General features: G+C 35.8%; 1 protein-coding gene across 2 annotated transcripts; it reads right to left on the minus strand.

Moving 5' to 3' along the window:
• Nucleotides 1–2,953: 2,953 nt before the first annotated feature.
• Nucleotides 2,954–26,368, minus strand: vangl2 (VANGL planar cell polarity protein 2). Of its 2 annotated transcripts, none has more exons than XM_073837428.1 (8): nucleotides 26,160–26,368; nucleotides 17,695–17,949; nucleotides 15,703–15,820; nucleotides 13,220–13,827; nucleotides 9,819–9,952; nucleotides 9,518–9,653; nucleotides 5,784–6,027; nucleotides 2,954–4,293 (listed from the first exon to the last, which is right to left on the minus strand). In XM_073837428.1, the coding sequence occupies exons 2-8, from the start codon at nucleotides 17,763–17,765 to the stop codon at nucleotides 4,033–4,035; spliced, it is 1,572 nt and encodes a 523-aa protein (XP_073693529.1). In that variant the 5' UTR covers nucleotides 17,766–17,949; nucleotides 26,160–26,368; the 3' UTR covers nucleotides 2,954–4,032. The 2 variants fall into 2 exon arrangements, with proteins under 2 accessions (XP_073693529.1, XP_073693528.1); XM_073837427.1 differs by having other exon boundaries at nucleotides 15,703–15,826; nucleotides 26,160–26,367.
• Nucleotides 26,369–27,657: the final 1,289 nt, after the last annotated feature.

The following is a 27,657-nucleotide window of genomic DNA, read 5'->3' on the forward strand; positions in this document are numbered from 1 at the left end:
GCCACCCCTGAGTCTAGTACTCCTTATCAGAAAACACAGCCACCAGTCATTTTACAAACACATCACTTGACGGAAACGGGAAGTTAGAAAAGTAGCACGAGTTTCCTCCTACTGCATCTTGTGATAGTTGAAAATTTCGCGATTACTAAGAAAAGTACATGAACAGGCGCATTTAGCTTTAAACAAACACTCTCGTGAAGCAAATAATGAGGCTGTTTCATTATATGTAATAGCCACATCTAGCTTGAGCATGAATCCCCTGAGCAGGAGATGCTTCCACTTCATTACCTAGAGCATTACACTCAGAGTTTGAGCTTTATCAATGGCATTAGTGTTTTTAAATGACATTCTGATGTGTTTTTACAACAGCATCTTATAAAGGAATCACCCCAATATTGTTATAAACCTGTGGAGCACAAACAATGTTTTACAAAACATTTGCTGCTCTTTTACATACAGTGACTGTAAATGATCATCTGTGAAATGTTCGCTAAAAATATTTCCCTTTTTTGTACCCGTCAAACGTCATTTGCATTTGGCCAGAATTACAAACCAGTGATGCTGGGGATTTGAGGAACAAACAATATGACGTTTCTGGCACCTGGCAAGAGTGGAAGATTTTTTAGTGAATAACGTCTTGTTTGAATATGATTTTCCTCACGCGAAACAAATCATATGACTTCTAAAGAGATTCATTTTATGACAGTCTAAACCCTTAATATTAACCTTAACACTGCTGATTTAGAACAACATGAGGCCTTGTAAATGTCTTTTTTGGCTGAAGATGATGATTTAAAATGATGTAAAACCAGACAAAACAAGCTTTAATCCATTTGGTACTCAGGTGGCAGTCCAAAAAGACTTATCAGAAATAAATAATTGTATAAAAAAAAAAAAATAAAAAGTTTAAGTAATGAGAGTAAAGCACAAAAACACTATTTTCAAATATTATATTAAATATACCGATTTTTTTGTGTTCTAGCCAGTGTTGTTTTTGACAACCATCTTAGATTTAGTCATAGTCTTAGTCTTTTGGACTAAAATGCTTATTAGTTTTAGTCAAATTTTAGTCACTTCTATATGTGATAGTTTTAGTCCAATTTTAGTCGAGTAAAAAAAAAGTCAAAAAGGTTTTAGTCTAGTTTTAGTCAAAAAAGCGGGAAAAAGTAGTCTTCTAACAAATTAATGTAAGTCAGTAAGTATTTTGCTGTTGGGTAGTGTCACTTATAAGTTCTGAAAATAGCAGATCTATAGTTCAACACAATGTGAGCTTCCGGATCGACTATTTTCACCAATAATTACAATAATGAAGGAATGTTTTAAAACATAAAAGACAAACAATGATGGAATGCTAAAACGGCTTGCCATACTAGTATGGCGAAGAGTATTTAATGCTAAAACGGCTTGCCATAGCGGCAGATACGTTTTAGGTGTTGATTGGCATGCACAATAAGCAGAAATGTGATGCATTTTAAACGTCTGCCGGACCACCCACTAATATTTTCGTCTATTCTCGTCTCGTCAACGAAAACTCACACACGTCTCGTCATGTTTTAGTCATCAACGAGCCATTTTTATCTCGTCATCGTCTCGTTATCGTCATGAAAAAAAGTGGCGTCAACCAAATGATTTCGTCATCGTCATCGTTGACGAAAACACTGGTTCTAGCGCAAAAATATTTGCACTAGCAAAACCAGTTGTGGTAGGACATACACTTTAGTGATGCGCGGGGCGGGTAAAGAAATTGTCACTTTATTTGCGGGGCGGGTCATTAAAAACAAAACCCGACCCGCGCATCACTAATACACTTCCTGTTTACTTTACAGCTTGCAGTGGTTAAGCGCGAGACACTGCGGGCAAAAACGCAGTTTTTTTAAAGGCAGTTTTCTCCAAATGAGTTTTTTCTCCTACACTGAGCCATAAATCTCCACTTTAGTAACACTTACACACACCAGACTTGACAGTTTTATTCCCGTCTATATTCTGAAGGTTTTTACAGAGGGATGTGTTCACATAGAATTAGCTTGATTTTAAACATCTTATTCCCCACAAAGTGGTAAAAAATACATGGTTTTTTGCCGGTTCTCGGTATTTTCTGAATTACGGAGTGACAAAATGAGATACCCAAAATCTCCTCTGTAAAAACATCTGACTGTAATATATCAAAAAAATTTAATTTTGAAATTGACTTCATTCAGTGCTTAGATTTTTTAACTAATTTCATTAAATAATGTCTCATTTGCATATTTAAACCTAACATTTGACAAAACTTGTAACGCAAAAAAAGTAATTACTCAACTGGGTAAGGTGATAACTATTATTTTTACCCTAGTCACCTACTGCAAAAATGCTTTTCTTACTAGATTTGTTTTGTCTTGTTTCCAGACAAAATATCTAAAAATTCTTGAATCAGGAAGGATTTTCTAGACAAGTAAAAATTTGTCTTGTTTTTAGTAAAAACAAGTCAAAATTAAGTGAGTTTTTGCTTAAAACAAGCAAAATAATCTGCCAATGGTGTAAAAAGAATAATCTAGCTGTCTGCTTGAAATAAGATTTTTTTTCCTTACCCCATTGGCAGATTATTTTACTTGTTTTAAGCAAAAACTCACTTAATTGACTTGTTTTTACTAAAAACAGGACAAAATATTTTACTTGTCTAGAAAATCCTTCCTGATTCTTTTTTTATTTTTTTTTTTAGATATTTTGGCTGGAAACAAGACAAAACAAATCTAGTAAGAAAAGCATTTTTTGCAGTGTACAGTGTCTCACCTTAATACAGCTCTGTACGTTCTCATAAGAACATTTTTGATAATCTCTTTTAAAACTATTTTTATTTGGTGAATTTGAAAATTGGTGTCCAAAAAAAGAAAGACATACACTATCAATATCCTGCTATCAGACATTCACCTTCATATATCCGTTTATAAACAGGAGCCAAACTCTGTAAAAGTAGTCGTGTTGATCATTTATTTAAAAAAAAAAAAAAGCTGCAACATTTTTAGTTCTAAAATTATCGGTTGCCAAAAAGGTCTTCACACAATAACCAAAAAAAAAAAAAAAAAAAAAAAAAAAACTACAAATCTCTTTACAACAAACCATTTTTTAAAGGGAGATGTTAAAAGATTAGCTTAACTTCCATACAAAAACGATAAAAAGTAAAAAAGCAAAGTACAAAACTGCATCGCCTATATGCATGCATCAGGCCTAAAAATGAAACGTCAGTTGTGAAAATCATAACCACCTACGTCGTTTCAAATCCCTCTTTCGCTGACCTACTCGCGTGTATAAAAGGAGAATGAGTTCTGTACAAAAGGTGAAGGAGGGGAAAACCAACATCGACCCAAAGTTGGTAGCTGGGTTAGGAAAACGGAAAGGACTAGTTCATTCATTGTCCTTTAACCAGCTAGAAATCCCACTGAGATCTGACCAGCTGTGTATGTGTGCAGCCACATCAACGCCGGCCGCCGAGGCACAGTTACAACATTTGGCACACATTCATGTTTTTGCATTTTATGTCAAGGTCACATTTGATCGGTCAAGTACGACAGACGCACAAACCAAACGTCACGAAAAACCCACAGCGGTTTGCTGGTGCACAGAACGGTGATATAAAAGGCCCCTCGATTCATTCAAATAAAGTACTGCAAACCGTCTTACAAACATTCACGACACATACACAGCTCGAGTACGGTTACAAACATGCTTCTGGTGTGCTTTTTTCACCGACAATCATAAAAAGTAAAGCACTTGATTGCTCAGCTACAATCTTGTAGTGTTTCCATTGCTCTACTGGGTGTAGAGTTACGATAACCTGGAGCTGCTGGTAAGTCGTCCGTATTGTGAAAGTGTATTTGATGGTGACATGTTATTCACAGCTGAAATGCATAAGAGTTAGTCAGTTTGGAAGTCATCCAGACAGTCTCTAGGTCAAAGTAGTTCATGTAGTGTAAAAAAAACATACAAACGGTCATAAGAGTGATATCTAAAAGACAAAAAACGAGTGGTTGTGTCCTTGAAATGGAGTCTCTTGTCTCAAACGGAGGTTTCGGACTGAAGCCGCATCACAAACTTGTGGCTCTTGGGATCGATAAACTCCTCCCCCAGGTTGAGGAAGGGGAGGGGCGTCACCGTGACGACGAGGGAGAAGTCGAGGCGGCGGAGGGAGAACACCAGACCCTGACGCAGGGCTGACGTCACGGGCTCCTCGCTCACCAGAGTCCACTGGCGCCCCCTGCCGTTCTCACGCTGATACTGCATTGTGGGGCCTGGGGTCAGGTATCGCTCCAGAAACGCCTGATATGAAAGAGAGAGAGAAAAAAGCATGTTTAATTGCATGCTATATTCTGGCTAAATGTAAGTAGTTTAAAAAAGTTTATATTGAGTGACTCTCACACTACAGGACCGTTTCAAATGAACTAGTGATGGACAAAGCTGATGGTGAAAAACATTAAATACGATTTAACATAAGGAAATTACAAATAGTCTGTGGATACATTATACATTATCTACCCATATAGATGTGAAAAAAAACAATAATATAAATATAAATATATATATATTTAAAAGAAAAAAAAAATCATGAATTAAAATGTTACAATATTACACAATATTAATAAAAATTAATACCAGTTTAAAAACAAATAAATAATATATTAATAAAATAAATAAGAATTACAACATTTGCAAAAGTTATGCATTATCTAAACGTATAGATGTTTTTTTATACTTAATTAAAAGACAGACCCAAAGGGCATAAATTATAATAACCAAATTATTATTAAATGCATACAATTATATATATAAATAAAAAATAGCATAAATATTTAGGTTAATGTATTAATATTATATTGAATAGCACAATATTAATTAAAATATTATTAATAATACCAGTTAAAATGCATTTATAATAGTAATGCTTCAATAAAATATTAAAGAATAAAAAAATTTGCAAAAGTCATGCATTATCTACCCATATAGATGTAAAAAAGAAAAAAGTTAATTTAAAAGGCCCAAACTGTAAATGATGATAACTGAAATATTATTAAATACATAAAATGATACCATATTAAAATAACATTTTTAAAAAAGATATTTACATTTACTAATATCGTTACTATATTTATTTAATAATATTAATTTGTGTTATAAAAAATTATACCAGTTAAAAATAAAATCTTGGTCAAATACAAAAAACTGTACATATAAAATAAAAAAGTACATTCAAATTTGAACAATATTTCCAAATGTAATATGCTAGATTTGAGTCTCATGACCTCTCACAGCAGCACATTTATTTCAGCAAGTGGTGTCTATTTATCAATTATTTTAATCCAGTTTTGTGCTGTTCGGTCAAGAAAGAGAAGGGAAAAATCCTTATGATGTTACTTGTTCATTCCTCACACTAAAATCTGCTTATATGATGCACATGTGTGACCCTGGACCACAAAACCAGTCAGAAGTTGCACGAATGTATTCATAGCAATAGCCAACAACACATTGTATGGGTCAAAATGATCGATTTTTCTTTTATGCCAAAAATCATTAGGGATATTAAGTAGGTTTATGTTCCGTAAAAATATTTTGTAAATTTCCCACAGAAAATATATCAAAGCTTATTTGGATTTTAGTAATATGCATCGCTAAGAACTTCATTTGGACAAGTTTAAAGGTGATTTTCTCAATATCTATGGGTAAATTGCATGTAGTTGGTTGTCTGAGTATTGCAGGTATATTTAACACATCACACACTGCAGAAACCGTGAGTAACAGGTGTGTTTGCTGACCTTGGGCGTCATGTTGTGAGTGATGCAGAACTGCAGGTGGGCGATGATGCTCTCCATGCTGTGGTAGGGCTGCTGGCGCGTCGTACGCAGGTATTTCTGCATGGCTCGTGCCATTGGGGCGAAGATGGCCTGGGCGGCCTCTCGAGGGTCCATCACCTCACGCGGATGCTTGGGCGACGTCGCCGCCTCATCGTCCTGAAGCCTTTTGATATGAGTGAATGCCTCCTCTACCGCCACCACCAGTCTGGGAGGAGAAAACACAACTATGAGCAAATCATCTCAAACAGGGGCATAGTGTCCGAGTATTAGGGTGTGAAGATTAATCGTTTTTACGATACAAGGACGATTCAGTATCGGTTCATTAATAGACCATAACCGATTATAACGGCCTCAGAACACGTGACCGAGGGGGTTTGTATGATTTTCCGGGAGGGGGGTTGGGCTAACAAGGGGAGTACTCTATGAATAAAATAAGTTTGCATTTAACGAACTAACAAACATCAGTGTGTATTTAACAAATGTATTTTTTTGTTAGTAATTCATTTAGAACAGTGGTTCTCAATCCTGGTCCTGGGGGACCCCCCTGCTCTGCACGTTTTGCATGTCTCCCTTATTTAACACACCTGATTGAGATCATCAGCTCATTAGTAGAGAGATCCATGAACTGAACTAACAAGCTGAAGATCTCAATCGTGTGTTAAATAACAGAGACATGCAAAATGTGCAGAGCAGGGGTCCTCCAGGACTAGGATTGAGAACCACTGATTTAGAAGACCGAAACATTATTTTTATTTGGTTGAAAAGACTAAAAGCACTGAGCGTGTCTATTTGGAAATACTCTTACCTTTATCAACAGAAATGGTGTATTTCAGGTTTCCACGGTTATTAAGAAAAAAATGCAAGTGATCGTGTTTGAGCTTCCATGTCAGCTGCAAAGCCCGCCTTCGCTTTCACTCTCCGCACAAACGAGTGGATACGCTCTAACCGCGCACATTTATCCAGGTTAAACGTTTAAGTTAATATTCTGAAATGCATCAAGTGTTTTATGTCTATAGATTTTATTTAATGCAAGTCGTGTTGATTTGAGAAGGCTACATTTATCAAACATGCTCAACTCATTGCCGCGGGCCGCTTGGTCGTTAGGTCATTACATTAAAAAGACAAAAGCTTGAATTTAACAAACATAAAATGTTCCAAACATATTTCTAAATTAACTTAAAAAGGAAACAAAACAAAATCTAGGCACTTTGCCATTAGAATCCAAAACTGAACTATTTTAATGGCTGCAACAGGAACTCTGTTCTGATAAGTTGTCGGAGAAGGACGGGGCTCGGGTCTGAAAATCTCAGGCTGGGCTCTATTCATTCCCTCGTTTCAGTTAAATAATATCTGAGCGGTACCTGTATTCGGTTTAGTTTTTCGCATTTAAAATGACTATAGCGGCAGCTTTTATAGCAAAAGATATACGGTCCTTTTCTGTGGTGGAAAACCCCGGGTTTCGCCAGCTTTTAAATACACTGGAGCAGCGATATAAGCTTTCCTCACGCAGACACTTTTCAGAAAAGATTATGCCGGAACCATAGACTGTAAAAAATATGGACGTAGTGTCCGTGACGTCACCCGTAGGATTGTGAAGTGCTGTTTTGAAGCCTGTTGTGGGCGGGATTCGGCGTCGCCATCTTGGAATCGCGTCACCGCGCGTCACTCCCGGATAATCAAAAAAGGGCAAAAAGGCGGGACGTGGGTGGAGCTGGTTGCTGAAACCACGCCCGCCTAACGCGACAGTGGTGACAGCAGCAGCAATCCCCCTGTCACTCAAGTGGCCACGCCCTTAATTATGCTGAACTTTAAGGCTTAATATAACTTAAACGGATGAGTTAGAAAAAAATTCACCCCCCTCACAGTTGACATGAAGGGCAAAACTAGCTATATAGACCAAAACCATTTTTTGAACCAGGCTGTAAACATACTTTTTTTCTGGTGTAAAGTTGGGCATTTTAACATGGGGAGTCAATGGGACTGACTCTCTTTTGCAGCCAGTCTCTAGCGGCCAATCGATGAATTGCATTTTAAGACACCTCCGTGTTGGTTTCAATAGAGAGAGCGGGAGAGTGCCCCTTGGCTGGAACTCTTGAACGAAACCAAAGGCCAGGCATTTACTTTTGTGTATTTGTTCTAAATGTTGCTGTTGACTTTAGTGTTTTTTGATACATTCAAGAAGTGTGTTTTCTTTGAGGAGGTAAGATTAAAGTTTCAGTTCATATATCTGACTGTTTTTATTTATTAACACAATTGTATATATTTGAAGTAAAATTGAAAAACGAGTATGTAGTGCATCGTCAATGCATTGAGATATTGTATTGAACCGAATCGATGACATGAAATCGTAATCGAACTTTAAGACCCCTGTAGGTTCACACCCCTACTGAGTATGCAGGTGCATATGGGTCTGGGCAGATTGGGGGGCCCGCCAAGCCGAGGGGGAACTTTTAATTCCAACGAGGGAACAAATAGAGTCCTGCACAGGCCCAGAGACGTTTAGGCCCTAGCCCTGCCCTTGTCCGCCAACTTATCAGAACAGAGCCCATGATGCAGCCATTAAAATAGTCTAGTTTTGGATTTTAATGTCAAAGTGGCTAGATTTCGTTTCATTTCATTATGAAGTTGATTTAGAAATATGTTTGGAACATTTTATGTTCGTTAAATTCAAGCTTTTGTTTGACCAAGCAGTCTGCAGCAATGAGCCTAGCATGTTTGATCTATTTAGTCTTCTCGAATCAACACGACTTGGCTAAATCTATAGACATAAAACACTTGATGCATTTCACAATAGTAATTTAAACATTTAACCTAGATAAATGTGTGCTGTTAGATGCATATCCACTCGTTTGTGTGGAAAGCGCGCTTTGCAGGACATGAAACGCCAGCGCGATCACATGAATTCTTTTCTTAATGAGTTAAAACCTGAAATACTCAATTTTTACTCATAAATGTAAGAGAAATGCATCATTCAGAACTGCAAAAGGTCTACTGTTATTTGTGTGCACTCATAAAATCAACAAAACGTTGCACTTTTGTAAAATAGCTAAAGAAAACCCCTCCTAAAAAAAAAAACCGTCTGTGGCATCCAACCTGTCTTTACATTGAACATGAAAAACAGCAATAAAAATGTAGGCCTCAACTCAGTTAACGGCTGATTTATGAGAAAAATTAAACAATGTTGGCAAAGTTATAGGCTTGTTGGCATTTCTGGGGTAGGCTAAATGTTACTATTATGACTTATTCACAAGATGTTTTATTGACATTTTTTTACAACTTCGATCGATCGATTTCATGAGACATTGTCTTTATTTTTATTTATTTTTTTTTAACATGCATTCAAATATTTTATCATGTTCATTTCATGCTGCAAATAATAAAAAGGAAAAGATCATTGATTCACATGCTGCTTGATCTGAGGCGAATATAGCTATCTCAACTACAAATTAAAGCGTGTAAAAACATTTGTTGTTATTTGTTTGTATTTCATCATAACATTGACTATTTATAGGCTGAGACTTGCGTGCAAAGAATATTGAATTGACTTGAATATGTTAAGTATTATTTCCAAGCATTTATACTGTAAATAAAACAGCTTGTGAATACTCACGTAACGTTATGTACTTAGGAAAAATAAACAAGTTAACCGAGTTGGAGGCCATAATGATTGGGGAGCCGTTCTTCAGGACACTGACCTGGCCTTGCGTTTTCTGATCCTGCGGTCCATCTCAGCCTCCTCGTAGTAGTATTCGTTATGAGAGTTGTCTCGTCTGCGGGCGGCGGCGGCGATCATCGCTCGAGACTGACCGGTTGAGTTATTGGTGCTGTTCTCTGGAGAGGTCAAATAAGTCAGAACCGATGAAAACAAACACATTTCTTACTCAGTCCTTCTCAATCATTTATCAAATAAAGCAGCATTTGTGAAAACAAGACTCTGGAAAGGGAACGCAAGCCAGGTTGAGAAAATGTCTGTGAAATGGGAAAGAGTTGGTGTACCTTCTAGGGAGTACACCTTAAATCCAGACATCTTTTTAGACAGGATGGACTTGGGCAGGTTGAGTAAAGCAGGGTTGTAGACTGGGAAATCAGTGTAGTAGTGATCCAGAACCCACACCGCTGCTCGCTGGATACTGAGAACACATGCACACAAATGTTAACATTATTTACTGCTTTATTCCAGGGATGCATGATTCATTTAAATAAAATAGAAATTGCAGGCTGGCTTAGAGCCGTTTTCAAATTGCAAATACTGGGATGTAAGGAAATAAATAAATATAAATAAAAAGTAGTAGTTCACTTCCAGAACACCCCTTCATCATCCAAGATGTTCATGTCTATCTTTCTTCAGTCGTAAAGAAATTGTTTCTTGAGGAAAACATTTCAAAATTCCTCTCCATTTAGTGGACTTCTATGGTGCCCCCGAGTTTGAACGCAGCTTCAAAGGGCTCTAAACGATCCCAGCCGAGGAAGAAGGGTCTTGTCTAGCGAAACGATCGGTTATTTCCTCATTTTTTTTTATTTATATACTTTTTAACCTCAAATGCTTGTGTTGTCCAACTCTCAGTGAACTATTCCAGTTCAAGAAAAACTCCCATCTCATTTTCTTTTCCAACTTCAAAACCGTCCTACATCACTGTTTTACCTTTTTTTTTTTTGTAAAGGGTGTTTGATCATCTTTGCATGTTCACTTTGTAAACACTGGGTCAGTACTGCAGCGATGTAGGATGATTTTAAAGTTGGAGGAGAAAATGAGATGGGAGTTTTTCAACATAACCCACCTTTATTGAACAGAGTTCATACGGACCTAGACAAGAGGAGCATTTGAGGTTATAAAGTATATAAACTGACAATTATTTTTAGAAAATAACAGATTGTTTCGCGAGATAAGACCCTTCTTCGTTTAGAGCTCTTTGAAGCTGCATTTAGGAAGTTCAAACTCTGGGGCACCATAGAAATCCACTATATGGAGAGAAATCCTAAAATGTTTTACTCAAAAAAAATAAAATAAATTTACAACTGAGGAAAGAAAGACATGAACATCTTGGATGACGAGGGGGGTGAGTACATTATCTGTAAATAAAATTTGTTCTGAAAGTGAACTCCTTTAAGAGCAACATGCACCAACCATCTTCTTTAAATTTATAATACAGAGCACTGATAAATCAACAAATAAGAAGCTTATGGTCTCCTTGTGGTTTTCTGCCAAATTAAAGTTTTGAATTAAAAAAAAAAAAAAAAAAAACAAGTTTTAATGTCTGAAACACAGAAATTAAGACTACCAGAAATTCAGTATTGTAAATTTACAGTTGCAATGTAAAATGAATCTTTCATGTGAAATAATGGTAACGTAAGTTGATTTTATAATGCACACTACCAGTCAAAAGTTTTTAAACAGTAAGATGTCTTAAGTTTTTAAAGAAAACTTCTGCTCACCAAGCCTACATTTATTTGATCCAAAGTACAGCAAAACTATTTTACCATTTAAAATAACTTTTCTATTTGAAAATATATTTTAGAATGTAATTTATTCCTGTGATCAAAGCTGAATTCTCAGCATCATTATTTCAGTCTTCAATGTTACATGATCCTTCAGAAATCAATCTCTCTAAGATGCTGATTTGCTGCTGAAAAAACATTTTCTATCATCGTTTTCATTTAAAACAGTTGAGTCCATTTTTTCAGGATTCTTTGATGAATTGAAAGATCCAAAGATCTGCATTTATCTGAAATAAAAAGCTTTTGTAACATTATACACTGACTGCACCACGGGTCAGTAAATTAGTTTTTTTTAGAAAATATATAAAAGAATACTTTTATTTAGCAAGGATGCTTTAAATTGATCAGAAGTGACCATAAAAGACATTTATAATGTTACAAAAAGATTTCTATTTAAAAAATAAAATAAAAATCTGAAATCTAAAAAAAAAATTCTTTTTTCAACATAAATGTTTTTGAGCAGCAAATCAGAATATTAGAATTATTTCTGAAGGATCATGTGACTCTGAAGTCTGGAGTAATGATGCTGAAAATACAGCTTTGATCACAGGAATAAATTACATTTTAAATATTTTCAAATAGAAAACAGTCATTTTAAATAGTAAAAATATTTCACAACCAAATAAATGCAGGCTTGGTGAGCAGAAGACACTTCTTAACAGTGTTGTTTTTGTCAACGATGACGAAATCATTTCGTTGACGCAACTTTTTTTCATGACGATGGCGAGATAAAAATGGCTCGTTGATGACTAAAACATGACGAGACGTGTTTGAGTTTTCATTGACGAGACGAGAATAGATGAAAATGTTAGTGGGTGGTCCGTCAGACGTTTAAAATGCATGACATTTCTGCTTATTGTGCATGCCAATTAAAACCTAAAAAGTATCTGCCGCTATGGCAAGCCGTTTTAGCATTAAATACTATTTGCCATACTAGTATGGCAAGCCGTTTTAGCATTCTATCCTTGTTTGGTTACGCTCAACACGTCACATTGTTGTCACTCAGACAGACAGACGATTAACCATGATGGCGGCAGTTTGCACATTATTTCAAATATATGTCTTTTATGTCTAAAAACATTCCTTCATTATTGTAATTATTGGTGAAAATAGTCGATCCGGAAGCTCACATTGTGTTGAACTATAGATCTGCTATTTTCAGAACTTATAAGTGACACTACCCAACAGCAAAATACTTACTGACCTACATTAATTTGTTAAAAGACTACTTTTCCCCCCTTTTTTGACTAAAACTAGACTAAAACCTTTTTGACTTTTCGTCGACTAAAATTGGACTAAAACTATCACATATGTGACCCTGGACCACAAAACCAGTCATAAGGTTAAATTTGACAAAACTGAGATTTATACATCATATGAAAGCTCAATAAATAAGCTTTCTATTGATGTATGATTTGTTAGGATAGGACAATATTTGACTGAGATACATCTATTTGAAATCAGAAATCTGAGGATGCAAAAAAATCTAAAAGACTGAGAAAATCACCTTTAAAGTTGTCCAAATTAGGTTCTTAATGCATATTACAAATCAAAAATGATATGTTTACAGTAGGAATTTTACAAAAAATCTTCATGGAACATGAACTTTACTTAATTTCTTAATGATTTTTGGCATAAAAGAAAAATCTAAAATTTTGACCCATGCAATGTATTTTTGGCTATTGCTACAAATATACCCCAGCGACTTAAGACTGGTTTTGTGGTCCAGGGTCACATATAGAAGTGACTAAAATTTGACTAAAACTAATAAGCATTTTAGTCCAAAAGACTAAGACTAAATCTAAGATGGTTGTCTTAAAAAATAAATAAAAAAAAAAACATTAAAATCTTATTGTTATTGGGTGAACTACCTCTTTAAGTCAGTTATGAACAGTACTAACCTGAGGTGGCCAACGTTGTAGAAGCGACTGGCGCCGTCGGTGGTGCGAACCACTTTGAGGCAGAAAGCTGGTCTGAGGTGCCTGACCTCCAGCAGCACGAGCGCCAAATACTGAATGAACAGCAGCGCGTCCACCAGAGACACTGCGTATCCCACGATGCCCCTGTAGTCACGCTCTCTCGGCTCCAGCACCCTCACGCCGTAGAACAGCCAATACGACGCCACGAAGAGGAAGACCAGCGCCATCAGGAGGCAGCGGAAGACGAAGAAGCGCGGCAGCGTGGCCCGGGGCGGCCGCAGAAACAGAGCCCAGGACGAGATGAGCAGGACCAGGAGCTTGAAGGCCAGCGAGACGTAAAGACCTTCGCATGGGGTCCCGCAGGGCTCCAGAGAGTCGCGCCACAGCACTTGAGGCAGCAGGAGGAAGGCCAGCGGCGTCAGAAGGGCAAACAGACCCAGAATGCCGCTCAGGATGGGACCGGCGAAACGACGGCACTCCAGGGGCGAAGAGTCCTCCAGCTCTTTGGACGCCCGCGTGAGGTCCTCATTAGAGACGCTGTGCTCGGACGTCCCGGTCACGACAGTGGTGGTCTCGCCCCAGTTATCATCCTGACAGGAGCAAACGGAGAGAGAGTCAATTGGAGGAACGCTGACAGATGAAATATGAGTGCTTTTTCATTGCATCCCATCAGAAGATGCACATGAGTCACATGCAGTGCTGATTTACTTAATTAAATCCATAACATAATAATTGGTAACTGAATATAGCTGAAATAAAAATCAAATTAAAAATTAGAAATCATTTCATTTAATTGCCTGAAAATTTAACAACTATTCACAAAAAAAAAAAGACTAGAGCACATAAAACGACTAAACTTTTACATTTAAAGAATCTGAAAATACAACAACTACCTTTTGTTGTATTTTAAGGGGTTTTATTTAGATTAAAAACTTCAACTTAAAAAATTCAATAAAAATTGTTTAAAAAATTTTTGTGGTAACACTTTACAATAAGATTCATTAGTTAACATTAGTTAAAAACATTAGATAACATGAATTAATAATGAACTGCACTTATACAGCATTTATTAATCTTTGTTAATTTCAACATTTACTAATACATTATTAAAATCTTGTTAACATTAGTTAATGCAGTGTGAACTAACATGAACAAACAATGAACAACTGTATTTCCGTTAACTAACGTTAATGAAGATTAGTAAATACAGTAACAAATGTATTGCTCAAGGTTAGTTCATGTTAGTTAATAAATTGACCAATGTTTAATTAATGACCCTTATTGTGAAGCATTACCAGTTGTTGCATTAAATTAAGTTGCATTACCAAAATCACTAAAAGAGACGTAAAAATGAAAGCTAAATCATTTTAATTAAAAAAAAAACACTAGGCAATTAAATATACTATAAATATTTTAGCTGAAGTAGACAAAAAAAACTATTTCAGTCAGTTGCCAAGGCAAGTTGAAATACTACAATTACTAACTAAAAGTAAACAAACAAATAAAAAGAAAAAAAAAAAAAAAAAAATACAATACAAAATAAAAGGTTTTGTTTATAAATTGTGTGTACTGTGTATAAGTATATAAAAATACACAAAGTAAATATATATTTGCATGCATATATTTATATTCCTATAATTTATATTAAATTATTAAAATATTTAATATATAAACATAACATTTATCTTAAATATATACATGCATGTGTTTATTTGTATACACATAATAAATAAAAACAGAACACATACATATATTATGTACACAAAATTTTTTATTTTGTATGTGATTAATCATGATTAATTATTGCCCGGCACAAAAAAAAAAAAAAAAATAATAATAATAATAATAATAATAATAATAATATTATTATTAATAATTCACATCCGATTTAAGACGTCCAAATTTAATTTCTCATGACCAATTGTGATAGTTTTGTACAAAAAAAAAAAAAAAAAAAAAAAAAAAGGTCAGTTTTAAGATTAATACAATATTTATATAATAATATATTCAGTTTATATTTTATCCATTTTGGTGCCAAACTTACCGTTCACCAAAGTCATTTCATTCCAAAACACAAGGAAAATAAAGTCTATTTTAGGAAACAAAAATATTTTTGCATTGTGACAGCGGTTTCATGGCACATTTTCCACTTTGCTGTTTATAAACATATCACCATGATATGTGAAATAAAGCTAGAGTCAAAAATCAAATTTAGCAATAATACAGTATAAAATATATACTCTATAAAAGAGAGTACACAATAACATCTTCAAAGAAATCTCCATGGCTGGTCAAACTATTTACTTTTTATTTTAACTTATTTTTGAATAGAGTTTTTTTTTTTTTTTTTCAGGGGAAATTTTATTATTCTCAATGGTGGCTCTGATTCCTGTAAGACAGTTAATGAAATGCAATCTTTCCAAATGCACTTTTTTTCCCCATAATAGCACGCAGTATGTACTAACCCGGTCATCTCCGCGTGTGGACTCCGCGTCCAGCAGTGGCTCTCCAGGAGCCTGGATGGTCACAGATTTGTCTCCTCTGCTGCTGCTGTCTCTGCTCTTAGAGCGATGCCTGTCTCTTCTGTCCCTGACCACACAGGACAAATGATGAGAACAAGAAAACAGAGCCTTATCAGAAAACAAACCCACTTCACACTGCAAAAGAAGTGAAGAAAATGCATTTAAACTATTCAGAAGTTTGAGTCAGAAACCAGAATGCATGAAATTGATCAAAATTGAGAAAAGAGACATTTGTGATTTATGTTCCAAAAAAATGCTGATTTGATCAAAGTTGCCCTGTGAGCTGATTCCATTCATAATTTCACCTATTGTGCAACTATAAAAGGCTAGGAGCCTGTTCTTCATCCATTTGAAACAAAACTTTATTATACAGGCTTTTATTATTTGTAGCCTATAAGCCTACATAAAATTATTTTTTGAAAAGTGTCATTTTTTAGGCCTTAGGCATATAGACTATATAGATACTTAAGCATCAAGTAATATTCATAAACAGGTGCAGTTGCATTATTATTATTCTGATTAACTTTTATTGGACTGTATTGGAAATAGCAATGTTAATTTTCGGTTATTTTATCTCTTCAAACCAACAATCGACAGCCGTTAAGCCATTATTAACAGTTAACCAACAAGATTATGTTAAATTACTTGGCTGTGACCCATTAATACACCTTTTTTTTTTTCAGGGACTGATTTTATAGATGCAAAACAGCAGAACGTGAGGATTCAAATGATCACATCATAAATGGAGCAAAACATAATAAAGCTATTTATAAAATAAATAAATAGGCTTATAGGCAAAATGCATATTTCTAAATAATTAATATATTAACAAAACAAAAGAAAAATACTCATATGCAGAATTGTTTCATTTTTTTGATGTGAAAAAGCGGCATCCTGCTTGTTTCAGTCATTTAAAAAAAATATATATATATATTGTGAATGAAGTCTGCACAAATAAAAGAAATAATTAAAATAGTTGCGAATAATGTCTTACTCTTATATGACCACCAAAGAAGGAGTAGTCTATTGTAAGTTGTTTCCACTTTTATAAGGGGGGAAAAAAGTCAAGTGATCATAGTTAAGCCTTAGGCTACTAACTGGACAACGCAGCCTGTTCATTGTCATAAACATATTGAAAAACCATGCTGTTTAACTTGCCATCACTCCACAACAGATCCTTTAAATTGAATGGTAGAACAGAACTGAGAACAAAACAAGAATGAAAATATAAGCTAACAAGCCAAAACAAATAAATGTAAAAAATTGTACTTTGTCCAAAAATGAATTCTTCCAACGTACTAAAGAAACATCAAACTAAGATATGCATATTTGGAAGGTAACTTTTTTTTTTATTACCATAGGCCTATATAAAATTATTTTAGATACAATCGAATGATATGAATATGATTTAATACGCTTTTGAACTTCAGAGAAACTGTGCTTTTAAAGTGAGCGACACCGCATTTTTCACGTGAAAGCCCCTTTTCTCGACAAAAAGTGTTTCCACATTAATTTTTGCGACGTTTAAACTATTGAATTAAATGGAAAAAAAGATTTTCAACACCTGAGAAATTTTATTGATAAATGGCATTTCCATCAACTCAATTCTGAAGCGCTAAATATTTTTTCCCCAAAAAACCCTTGGATGGAAACCTGGCTGCTGAAGAGTGGAGTAATGAGGCTGCTTTGCATCACAGGAATAATATTTTCAATGTTTTCCTGTATTTATGATTTAATAGAGGCTTTTTCAAAAACATAAAAAAACCTCTAAGTTAAGCTCTTACTCTGATCAGACACACACCCGAAACAGCTCATTAAGATCTCCTTGATAATTACAGACAGGTGTGTTTGATGAGAATTTGAGGTCCAGGAACAGGACTGGGCAGGACTGAATAAGCAGGAACAATGACAGATGAATCTGCGATTAGTTTGTACCTGTGTTTGCGAGAGCTGCGTGAATGTGAAGACTTGTAGGAATAGCCCGAGTACTGCGACTCGTTGTCCATGTCTGGGGCCGGTGGGCGGGGTTTGTGGACCCCAGCTCCGCCCCTGGAGCGCTCGGTGGTTCCGCCCAGCTGAGTCTTGCGCTCCGAGATGGATTTGGACGACAGAGTCAACGGCAACTTCAGCAGTTCCACCTTACTCCTGAGAGAATCTATCTTGGAGGCTGACGGAGAGGAGAGGACGGACCTGAGAGGGGGAAAACAATGGAAAATTAGCGCTTTGCAGATTTCTGGACATTGCCGCCATATTGTAAGCCTGAAATGTGACCCTGGATCACAAAACCAGTCATATGGGTCAACTTTTTGAAGTTGAGATTTTGACATCTAAAATAGGGCTGTGCAATAAATCGCATGCGATTGTCATGCGTATCTCATCAGTAAAGCCGGTTCTGTGATTAGTTGTAATTAGTGTGTGATTAGTCCATCACCTGCGTTCAGATGGCACGGTATTTAAAACACTAAGCCGTAGATCACTGAAAAGCTATGCAATACCGCGTATTTGCACAGCCCTAATCTAAAAGCAGAATAAATAAGCGTTCTGTTGATGTGCATTTGTTAGGATAGGACAATATTTGGCCGAGATACAACTTTTTTGAAAATCTGGAATCTGATGGTTAGGGATGCAACGATACTATTTTTTCAAAACCGATCCGATACCAAAAATTCTGAGTATCGGCCGATACCGATACTTGGCTGATATCAGGGGTATTTTACCTTCAAAACTAAAGAATGTATACCATTCACTGTGTCATTAAGATTTATTTGTTTTAGGTAAAGCAAGAAATACCAAATTTGCTTGCACATTGTTGGGTGAAAAAAGAGATACATGCATGAGTGCAATCAAATTCATAAATTCGTATTAAGATTAATGTTTTAAAAATAACATTTTGACAACAGAAATATTACAGATATAAAACTGAACAGATCTGCCAGCAGATGGCGGCAAGACACTGATTTAACTACTGAATCATTTCATTCATTTGATTCGTTTGAACGGATGGTTCATTCAGGAATAAAGCAAGTGACTCTCTGTTTGAATGGGAAATTGAATCATTTCACTAGATTAGTTTAAAAACGCACGTTCGTTCATAAACGAAACACCGCTGTGTTTGAATGGAGATGCGCAGCGGCTCAGCTGTGACTTGTTTCAGGTTACTTTTGACGATGAAATAAAGCAAAAAAAGGGCAATAGTGTTATAGTCAGACAATGCAAGTCATTTAATAATAACTTATTTAACTGCTGTAGTAAACAATCGTGAAGTCCTTGTGTTCTTTTGCGTGATGCTTCTGAAGACGCTTGATTAAATTTGTGGTGTTGTAATTCGAAACACTACTTCCACCTCTTGAAACTTTGGCTTTGGAAATATTACAGTTTGCAGTGCTACTAGCTGCTGTATCAAGAGTCAAATATTTCCAGATCAGGGACATGTTTACCGCGCTGAGGTAGACTTTGCATGTGAAAGTTCCCTCGGTGTGGTTTCGTAAGCAGCGCAACGTATTTTAAATGTATTTTATTTTTAAGGCAATGTTTTAAAATAATTGTGTTCTTGTATGCACTATTATAGTTTTTACAGTAGACTGTTATTTCTTGCTATTTATTCAATCAAACTCTGGTAACGGTATCGAATTTGGATCGGTCACACATCACCGATATCCGATCCATTCAAAAAGCTTGGATCGGCGCCGATACCGATCCAGAGTATCGGATCAATGCAACCCTACTCATGGTGCAAAAAAAAAAATCTAAATATTGATAAAAACGCCTTTAAAGTTGTCCAAATTAAGTTCTTAGCAATGCATATTAATAATCAAAAATTAAGCTTTGATATATTTACGGTGGGAAATTTACAAAAAAATCTTCATCGAACATGATCTTAATATCCTAATGATTCTGGACGTATAAAACAAAAATCAATCGTTTTGACCAATGCAATATATATTTTTGCTACTTATGACTGGTTTAGTGGCCCGGGGTCACAAATCACAATATTTCAACAGCTTGCAATAACCTAATAATTTTAATACTTTCAAAAACGTACAAAATGTCCAAGTAATGTGTAACTTAAGTGACGTTAAACAAGTATCAAGTAAAAAAAAAAATCAAATGTAATCTAAATTAATTTTACACAATTTACTTGATTTATGATTATATGGCAAGATTTTACACACTTAAAAGGTACATCTTTTTTTGTTATGAGTTATATTTATCCATACTGGTTTAGATTTCATTTGCCAAAAGTCGACACTGAGGTGCAAGTACTTGTACTAAGTATTTGTACTATGTTTTTGTCTTTTTCCTCAAACCCTTGTGAGGATAAAACTAATTTCTCACACTTCTTCTCGGTGCTGTAACAACTAACAATCAAAAATAACATTTAACAGATTTTTGGACTTTGCATCTCAACTAGACAAAGAAACGGCAACTTATTGTCCTAAGAAGTTGAGTCTCAGTTGTGAGTGAATTTTCATAAGTTCTCATGCATTTCATTATTTTAGTGTGTGATAAGCTACAATAAAGGTTTTCTCTTTTTACCTGACTTTTTAGTGCTTTAAAGCATTGATTTTTGGCAAAAGAAACCAATGGAGGCCAATATAATCTCAACACAAAAGTTGTAGCTTGCCTTTTAGAATCACATTTGAAGTCAAACGTTTACATACACCTCGCAGAATCTGCAAAATACTAATTATTTAAGCAAAATAAGGGCGATCATACAAAATGCATCTTTATTTTGTACTGACCTGAATAAGATATTTCACACAAAAGACATATAGTCCACAAGAATTTATAAAAATGACCTGAATGATTCACAGCTGTGTTTTTTATGCTTAGCGATAGTTGCTCATGAGTGTTTATTCAGTGTTTTTTCAGCATTTTTGTGTATTTAAACCCTTTCCAACAATGACTGTACGATTTTGAGATGCATCTTTTCACACTGAGGACAACTGAGGGACTCATATGCAACTATTACAGAAGGTTCAAACACTCACTGATGCTCCAGAAGAAAAAATGATGCATCAAGAGCTTGAGGGTGAAAACTTTTGAAGATGTTTTTTTTTTTTTTTTTTTGCCTAAATATCATGTTTGTTTCTATTTAGTACTGCCCTTTAGAAATTACAAAATATACTTACATGTTTCCTCAGCTGACCAAATAAGTGAAATTTACCCTGATCTTCAAATTTAAAAGTTTGTGTCAGTGTCAGTGTGAAAAGCTGGATCTCAAAACCATACAGTCATTGTCGGAAAGGGTTCAAATACAGAAAAATGCTAATTTGTGGGACCTGAATGAATTTTCTGAAGAACAGTGTTCAGGACAAACAAGGGACTTATGAACAATTATCACTAAACAAAACAAAACAAAACAAAACAAAAAAAAAATTCATGTAACAACATTAAGAATCAAGTGTATGTAAACTTTTGAACAGGGTAATTTTTATAAATTCAACTATTATTCTCTCTTGTGGACTATATGCATCTTATTCAGGTCAGCACTAAATTAAAAAAAAACATGCATTTTTTATGATCCCTCTTATTTTGCTAAAACAATTAACATTTTGCAGATTCTGCAAGCTCCATGTAAACTGTCGACTTCAACTGTATGTGTTGAAACTTTGCAAGCACGTTCATGACCCTAAACAAGAAACATTCACCAAATTTCAATAAGAAATGAATAGTTTAACAAGTATTTTGAGCAATCTGAAAATTAAGTGTTAGGTCATATTAAGCCCAACCCAACAGGAGGATTAACAAGTTACAGAACGTCACATTTTTTTTTATTAATATCATTCAGCCCTAGTTTACAAACCCAACACTTGACCTCTATGTAAAAACATTAGGCCTCATTTGTGAAACGCAAGCTGTGGAAGTTGTCCTCGAATCATTCTCACGTAAACCGTCTCAGTCAATTAATCGGAAACAACGATTTCACCCAGGAATTCGTTCTGCTCATGAGAATGAATGATGCCCGTTGTGTTTGAACATCTCACAGGAATACATCCATACATTATTAGCATTCCTTAGCATTTTGAAACAACGAAACAATTAACAACTGTTGTTGAGATAAACAGGCACTGGAACGTTTCTGTAAGGATTCAAGAACATCCAAAAAACTCTCCAACTAATCTCAGCCGAGCGTCTTCAGCATCTCCATAAAAAGCCTATTACTCAAACACACACACATACACATTCCCCAGCCATCGCCTGTCATCTCCACGGCAACTGAGCTTGGCTGTTACTATGGGAATGAATGAGTGACGGGTCAGGAAGGGGAGGAGGGGGTGTGTTTCTATGGCCGCCTGACCTTTACACGTCCAGCACTTATGAACACACATGAAACTCAAACCAGTGTGAAGACATAACATTAGTCTATTTTTGCATTATTTTTTGCACCAAGCCGAGTTGTTTTGCCGGTTTCTTAAGTAACGGCTCAATCTGATTATCTAAATGAGAGCCAGCACTCTGCCGGCTATTTTTGCTCTTAACGCTCACATTTCTGTCTCCTAACAGGACTCATGTGAGACGGAAGCAGACAGACTGCGTTTCTTTAAGCACAAACACACACGTGTGTGTGTGTGTGTGTGTGGGCCATCAGGAGTTGTTTACAGAGCTGATAAGACACCATTTGTCCAGGATGGATTCAGAGCATGTGTCACCCATCAGTCTGAGGGGAAACAACCTTCTTCTCTCGGGCCTTCAGAGTTTAAAACAAAGTTGAGAATTGAAATATTTTTGGAATTGCATCATTTTGTTTAGGCTACCAGATTTTAAGCTACAACTTGTATTCAAAAGCTCACTAATATAATATATAACATATCAGTTAAAATCATTCATTTTCTTTATGCATGTTGAATTTATTAAGCCCAACCCAACAGGAGGATGTCACATTTGTCTTTAATTAATATCACGCAGCCCTAGTTTACAAACCCAACACTTGACCTCTATGTAAAAACATTTAGCCTCATTTGTGAATCGCAAGCTGTGGAAGTTCTTGAATCATTCTGAGATTTTCACCTCAGAAATCATTCATTGTCTTCATGCATTTTGAATTTCAATCAGTGCTAACTGTTATCACTTCAAGTTTATTCATGCAGTGCCATTTCCACGTGGCTGGAAATTCAGTTTCGCTTTAAATTAGTTTAGACCTGGCGTTTATAATAAATGTTGCTTATAAGGACAGCCGCTATAATTTAAGTTTAAGTTATACTTCTGTTTTGCATTTTTGTTCTATATTACGTTAAATTTAAAGGAATTTGTTGAGTGACGGGAACTAAAATAATGTTTGTAGCCTAAATGTTTTGTGAAATTCAACTTAACTCTCTCTGTGTGTGTATTATTTTTTTTCTCTGCACAATGCAACTTTTCACCTTGTGCAACTCCAGTGAAAAATAAATATGCTAAAATGTATTTAAAATACATTTACATAGTATGTACTTAATAAACATATGCTCCAGTTGTACTTTTAGTATACTAAATTTGTATTTTTAAAGTCTGCTCAATTTAAACAACTCCTTTTTGCTTTAATTGTGTGGAAGAAGTGCTGAAGTTCAACTAAAAATATATTCAAGTATGTTTGATTGTGCTAAAGTGGAACTATTGCAAGCAGACTTTAAACATTTTACATTTAAAGACATATTCCCCTGGTTTCACAAACATGGCTTAAGCCTCTTAAAACATATCAGTATCTTTGTTTTCACTCAAGATGCACACCAGTAATGTTTTTTTTTTTCTAAGGCACATTTATAAAAATTACTTAAATGTCCAAATTTAACTATGGCCTAATCCTGGCTAAGGTTAAGCCCGGTCTATGAAACTGGGCCGTAATTTAAAGATCATACAGTCCTCACCGACAGTATTTTAGGCCTAATATTAAGAAATGTGCATTGTGCACAAGTTGTACTCCAAATAAAGTTTAATTACAATTTTTTATATGCCACGAGCAATATGTCAATAGACTTGAACTGCACTTAGTATATCATAAATGCATTTTAAAACTAATACTTTTATACTAGGTAACTTATTCACATGTTTGTTTTTTGTAACATATTTATAGTAATCACCCCCCCAAATGACTGAAAGATGCGTTTATGAAATCGGTTGAATCGCATGTAGTTTTAGTCTTCAGCTTGGTCATTTAATGGATTGTTTAACGTTGTTTGCAGTATTTGTGTAAGTATTTTCAATAGGAATCTAAGGTTGGTGATGTGAATTTGCCCTGTTGACCAACAGAAAGATGCTTCATACATTACACTACAGATAATAAACAATTAAACTTTTTGCCCACTAATGTGTGTACACCTTAAAGCGTGACACCTGGGACCCAGCTGCCATCACTTGTGTTTATGTGGGAACTGCTCGTAAACGTTTCAAATACAGGTGTGATGAGCAAAACAACCTGAAACTAAAATATATGAATCAATGTATGACTAATAACTAATAGGACGGACAATTTGGTGAATAATCAAGTTCTAGGAGAGTAAACCAGACACAATGCACAATATTTATCAGTACGCTATCTCAGCTTCTGTACAAGTAAATAAAATCTTAGTAAAGCCACATGAGACATCATTAAAACCAGCGGACAGACCTTGATAAATAGCTCAAGATCTCAAGAAGTCCATGATCCCTAACTAAGCGTCTGCATCCAAGTATCAATCCAGGACACTTTGGTTGTACTGTAAAGTTAATCTAGTATTCAGCACGGATGCGTTCAGCAGCTGCAGTCATGGGTGTGAAGGTGAGGCGTGGCAGCTGTGATTTATGAACTAAGACACCGGTCCCAGGTGTGGATTCTGCCTGCATATACAGTTACCCATTATTCCTAGTCTCATCTGACCTATTTAAACAACAACACAGTTGAACAAACACACATGTTCAAGTGTCACAAGGCTCATTGCTGACACCAAATGAAGCCTACAAAAATCACCTGCTCTGTACTTTCGTTTATGAAGAATGGAAAATACACTCTGAATGTCAAATTGTTTTTAAATGAGCGTCTATTGAGTGTTTCAATGCCGTGCTCGGGTTACAGTCTCCTAGGAGACGGCTCAGGAGACATCTGAGCTCATCGCACCGCGCGGGCCTCAAAGCCTCGGACTGGCGGTGTCAATCACCGCCGCGTCATATGCTCGACACCGCCGGTGCCCGCGCCTAGGAGAGTCCGAGGCTTTCGGGCCTTTATGCGACCACACTCGACGAGACACAGTAACCTATATACAGTAAACGAACACAATTAAGAAACAAACGTGTCTACGTTCTGCACGTAAATAAAGTTAACGACAAACCCCGCAATTAAATTTTAACAAGTGTGAGCATTTCTCAATGAGATCTCTGCTACGCTTTAGAGAGCGAAATATAATAAATAAACAATTTACTTTTAAAAACTGCGTGCAATAAAAACAAGAGTTTGCCATCAGAATAGTAAACTCATAGTTAAAGCTTGGATGCAAAACGTATGCAGTTGGGAGTTCAGTTTTGAGGGAAAATGCTGGGGATTAAAAATAAAGTAAATATGTCAAAAGTTATATGTATTGACTGTATGAATGCTTACAGATTTGTTTTTTTCTTCTTTGTATTTTTGATATTGGTTAAGGGTAACAGCATCCAGTGAATAAGTATCACTAGCGATGCCCGAGTGGCTAACGAATCGTTTTATTGAACCGATTCAATCGAATCATAAAGACGAACCGATTCACACACAAACTTAAACCGATCAACTGCAAGAAAGATGACACGTTGAAATCATAAACCTAAACATGTGTTGAAATAACATAAGATACATAAGTAAACTAAAAAAACGTTTAAAATCAAACGCAAGTTTGAACGGCGACTCGGTAACCGAAACGAATCGACTCACTAAAATGAATCACTACGCTAAATATCACAGTAACGACACTTAACCAAACATAAAAAAAAACACACTTTCTTTTAATTTCAAACTGTGATTATACAAAAGATTCAACACATAAAACGTCTTGGGCTATTCCCAGCCGTGCCTTTTCTCCCAAACGGCTGCATTTGTGGCTCTCTGAACACAAAGAAGTGTCCGAAAGAAGCTGTGAAACAAACCCGCTCCAACAAACCTTCATTCAAAAGCACAGAAAACAATGAGCTTCATTTCCCGTGCATTTGAATGCAAAGTCCACGATACATTTAGTTTGACTTTAAACCTATCATGCAACACAAACTGAATATAATAAAGTCCTAGTAGAAACCCAAATCCGAATGAGATATTAATGAGAAAATGTTTTAAAACGGAGGTATAATTGATACAGTCTGCATCCCGCAAATGATACATGCAGCAATCACTTTCACTCGCCTCTTTGTATCTCTTCTCACCCGAACAATAATCCGCACGATACAAAAAGAAGAAGGAAAAAATGCTCTTTTCTTCACAAACTCACAGTTTTCAGATGAGTACAATCCTCTTCTTGTTGTTTAATCGCTCCAGATCAATGAATGTGAAATGTTCTCTGGCCTGCGGGCTTTACTTCGCGTCCGTGTTTTTCTTTTTTCTATTTTCTTCACAGAAACTCACATATTTCCGTCTCCATTCAAACCTGAGCTTGATACACGCCCCGAATGGACGCCCGACTCGAACCGACCTCCCCCACGTTCCTGCTCCGCCTTCCCATCGCACCCTGCACCACACACACACACACACACACACACACACACACACACACACACACACACACACACACACACACACACACACACACACACACACACACACACACAGTCATGAGAACCACATCAACTGACTGAGATTACTGGAAAACATTTTTGAACATGCATTCATTTTTTTATTTGTTTATCACTTTGTCTTATTTTTCCTCTGTTGTAGGCCTGTATTTAAAGGATTAGTTCACTTCCATAACAACAATGCACAGATAATGTATTCACCCCCTTGTCATCCAAGATGTTCATGTCTTTCTTTCCTCAGTCGTAAAGAAATTATGTTTTTTGAGGAAAACATTTCAGGATTTCTCTTTTTATAATGGATATGGATGGCGCCCGGAAGTTTGAACTTCCGAAATGCAGTTTAAATGCAGCTTCAAAAGGCTCTAAACGATCCCAGTCGAGGAGGAAGGGTCTCATCTAACGAAACGATCGGTTACTTTCGAAACAAATTGACAATTTATAAACTTTTTAACCTCAAATGCTGGTCTCATCTCTGTGCAGCTCATGCGAAGTCTGTGTGATTGGGGCCAATGCAGTTAGGGTACGTCTAAAAACTCTGAACTCGTTTATGTCTTCAATGTGAAAATCGTCCTATAATGCGGTTTTTACCTTTTTTTTGTAAAGGGAGTTTGAGTTTCTTTGTGTATTCACTTTGTAAACACTATGTCGGTACTTTTGCAGCGATCTAAGGTGATTTTGAAGTCAGGGAAGAAAACGAGATGGGAGTTTTTAGACGTACCCTAACTGCATTTACCCGAATCACACATACTGACTGACACATTGTATTTACTTTTAATTATTTACAACAGCAAATATTAACAGCTTGATTGTTTATCCACCTTTTTATCCTGTAAGAGTGGGGTGTGGCCATTTGTGCGTTTTATGGGTCAGGCTTTATCCTGCTCCAGCTATTTTTAGCTGTGATATTGAGAAGTGGTTAATGTATGATCTTATTTATGAGCACACTGGTTTGTACTGCAAACAGTTTTGCTGTTTACTGCATGTTATCATTCTTCTCAGTATTTCAGTGGATATTGAAATGGAAGTCTCGCCCATATACCTGCAATTTATATTATAGTTAATAGCAACCTGTATATTATCATCTGTAAATTATGCTGACAGTGCTTCATCTGGCTTACATTGAAGAAATGCAAACCATCCAAAAATGCTAATTGTGGACAATTACACATTGGTATGTTAGAAATATTAACATCATAC

The sequence above is a fragment of the Garra rufa genome, chromosome 3 (genome assembly GCF_049309525.1).
Source record: "Garra rufa chromosome 3, GarRuf1.0, whole genome shotgun sequence".
Taxonomy (NCBI): domain Eukaryota; kingdom Metazoa; phylum Chordata; class Actinopteri; order Cypriniformes; family Cyprinidae; genus Garra; species Garra rufa.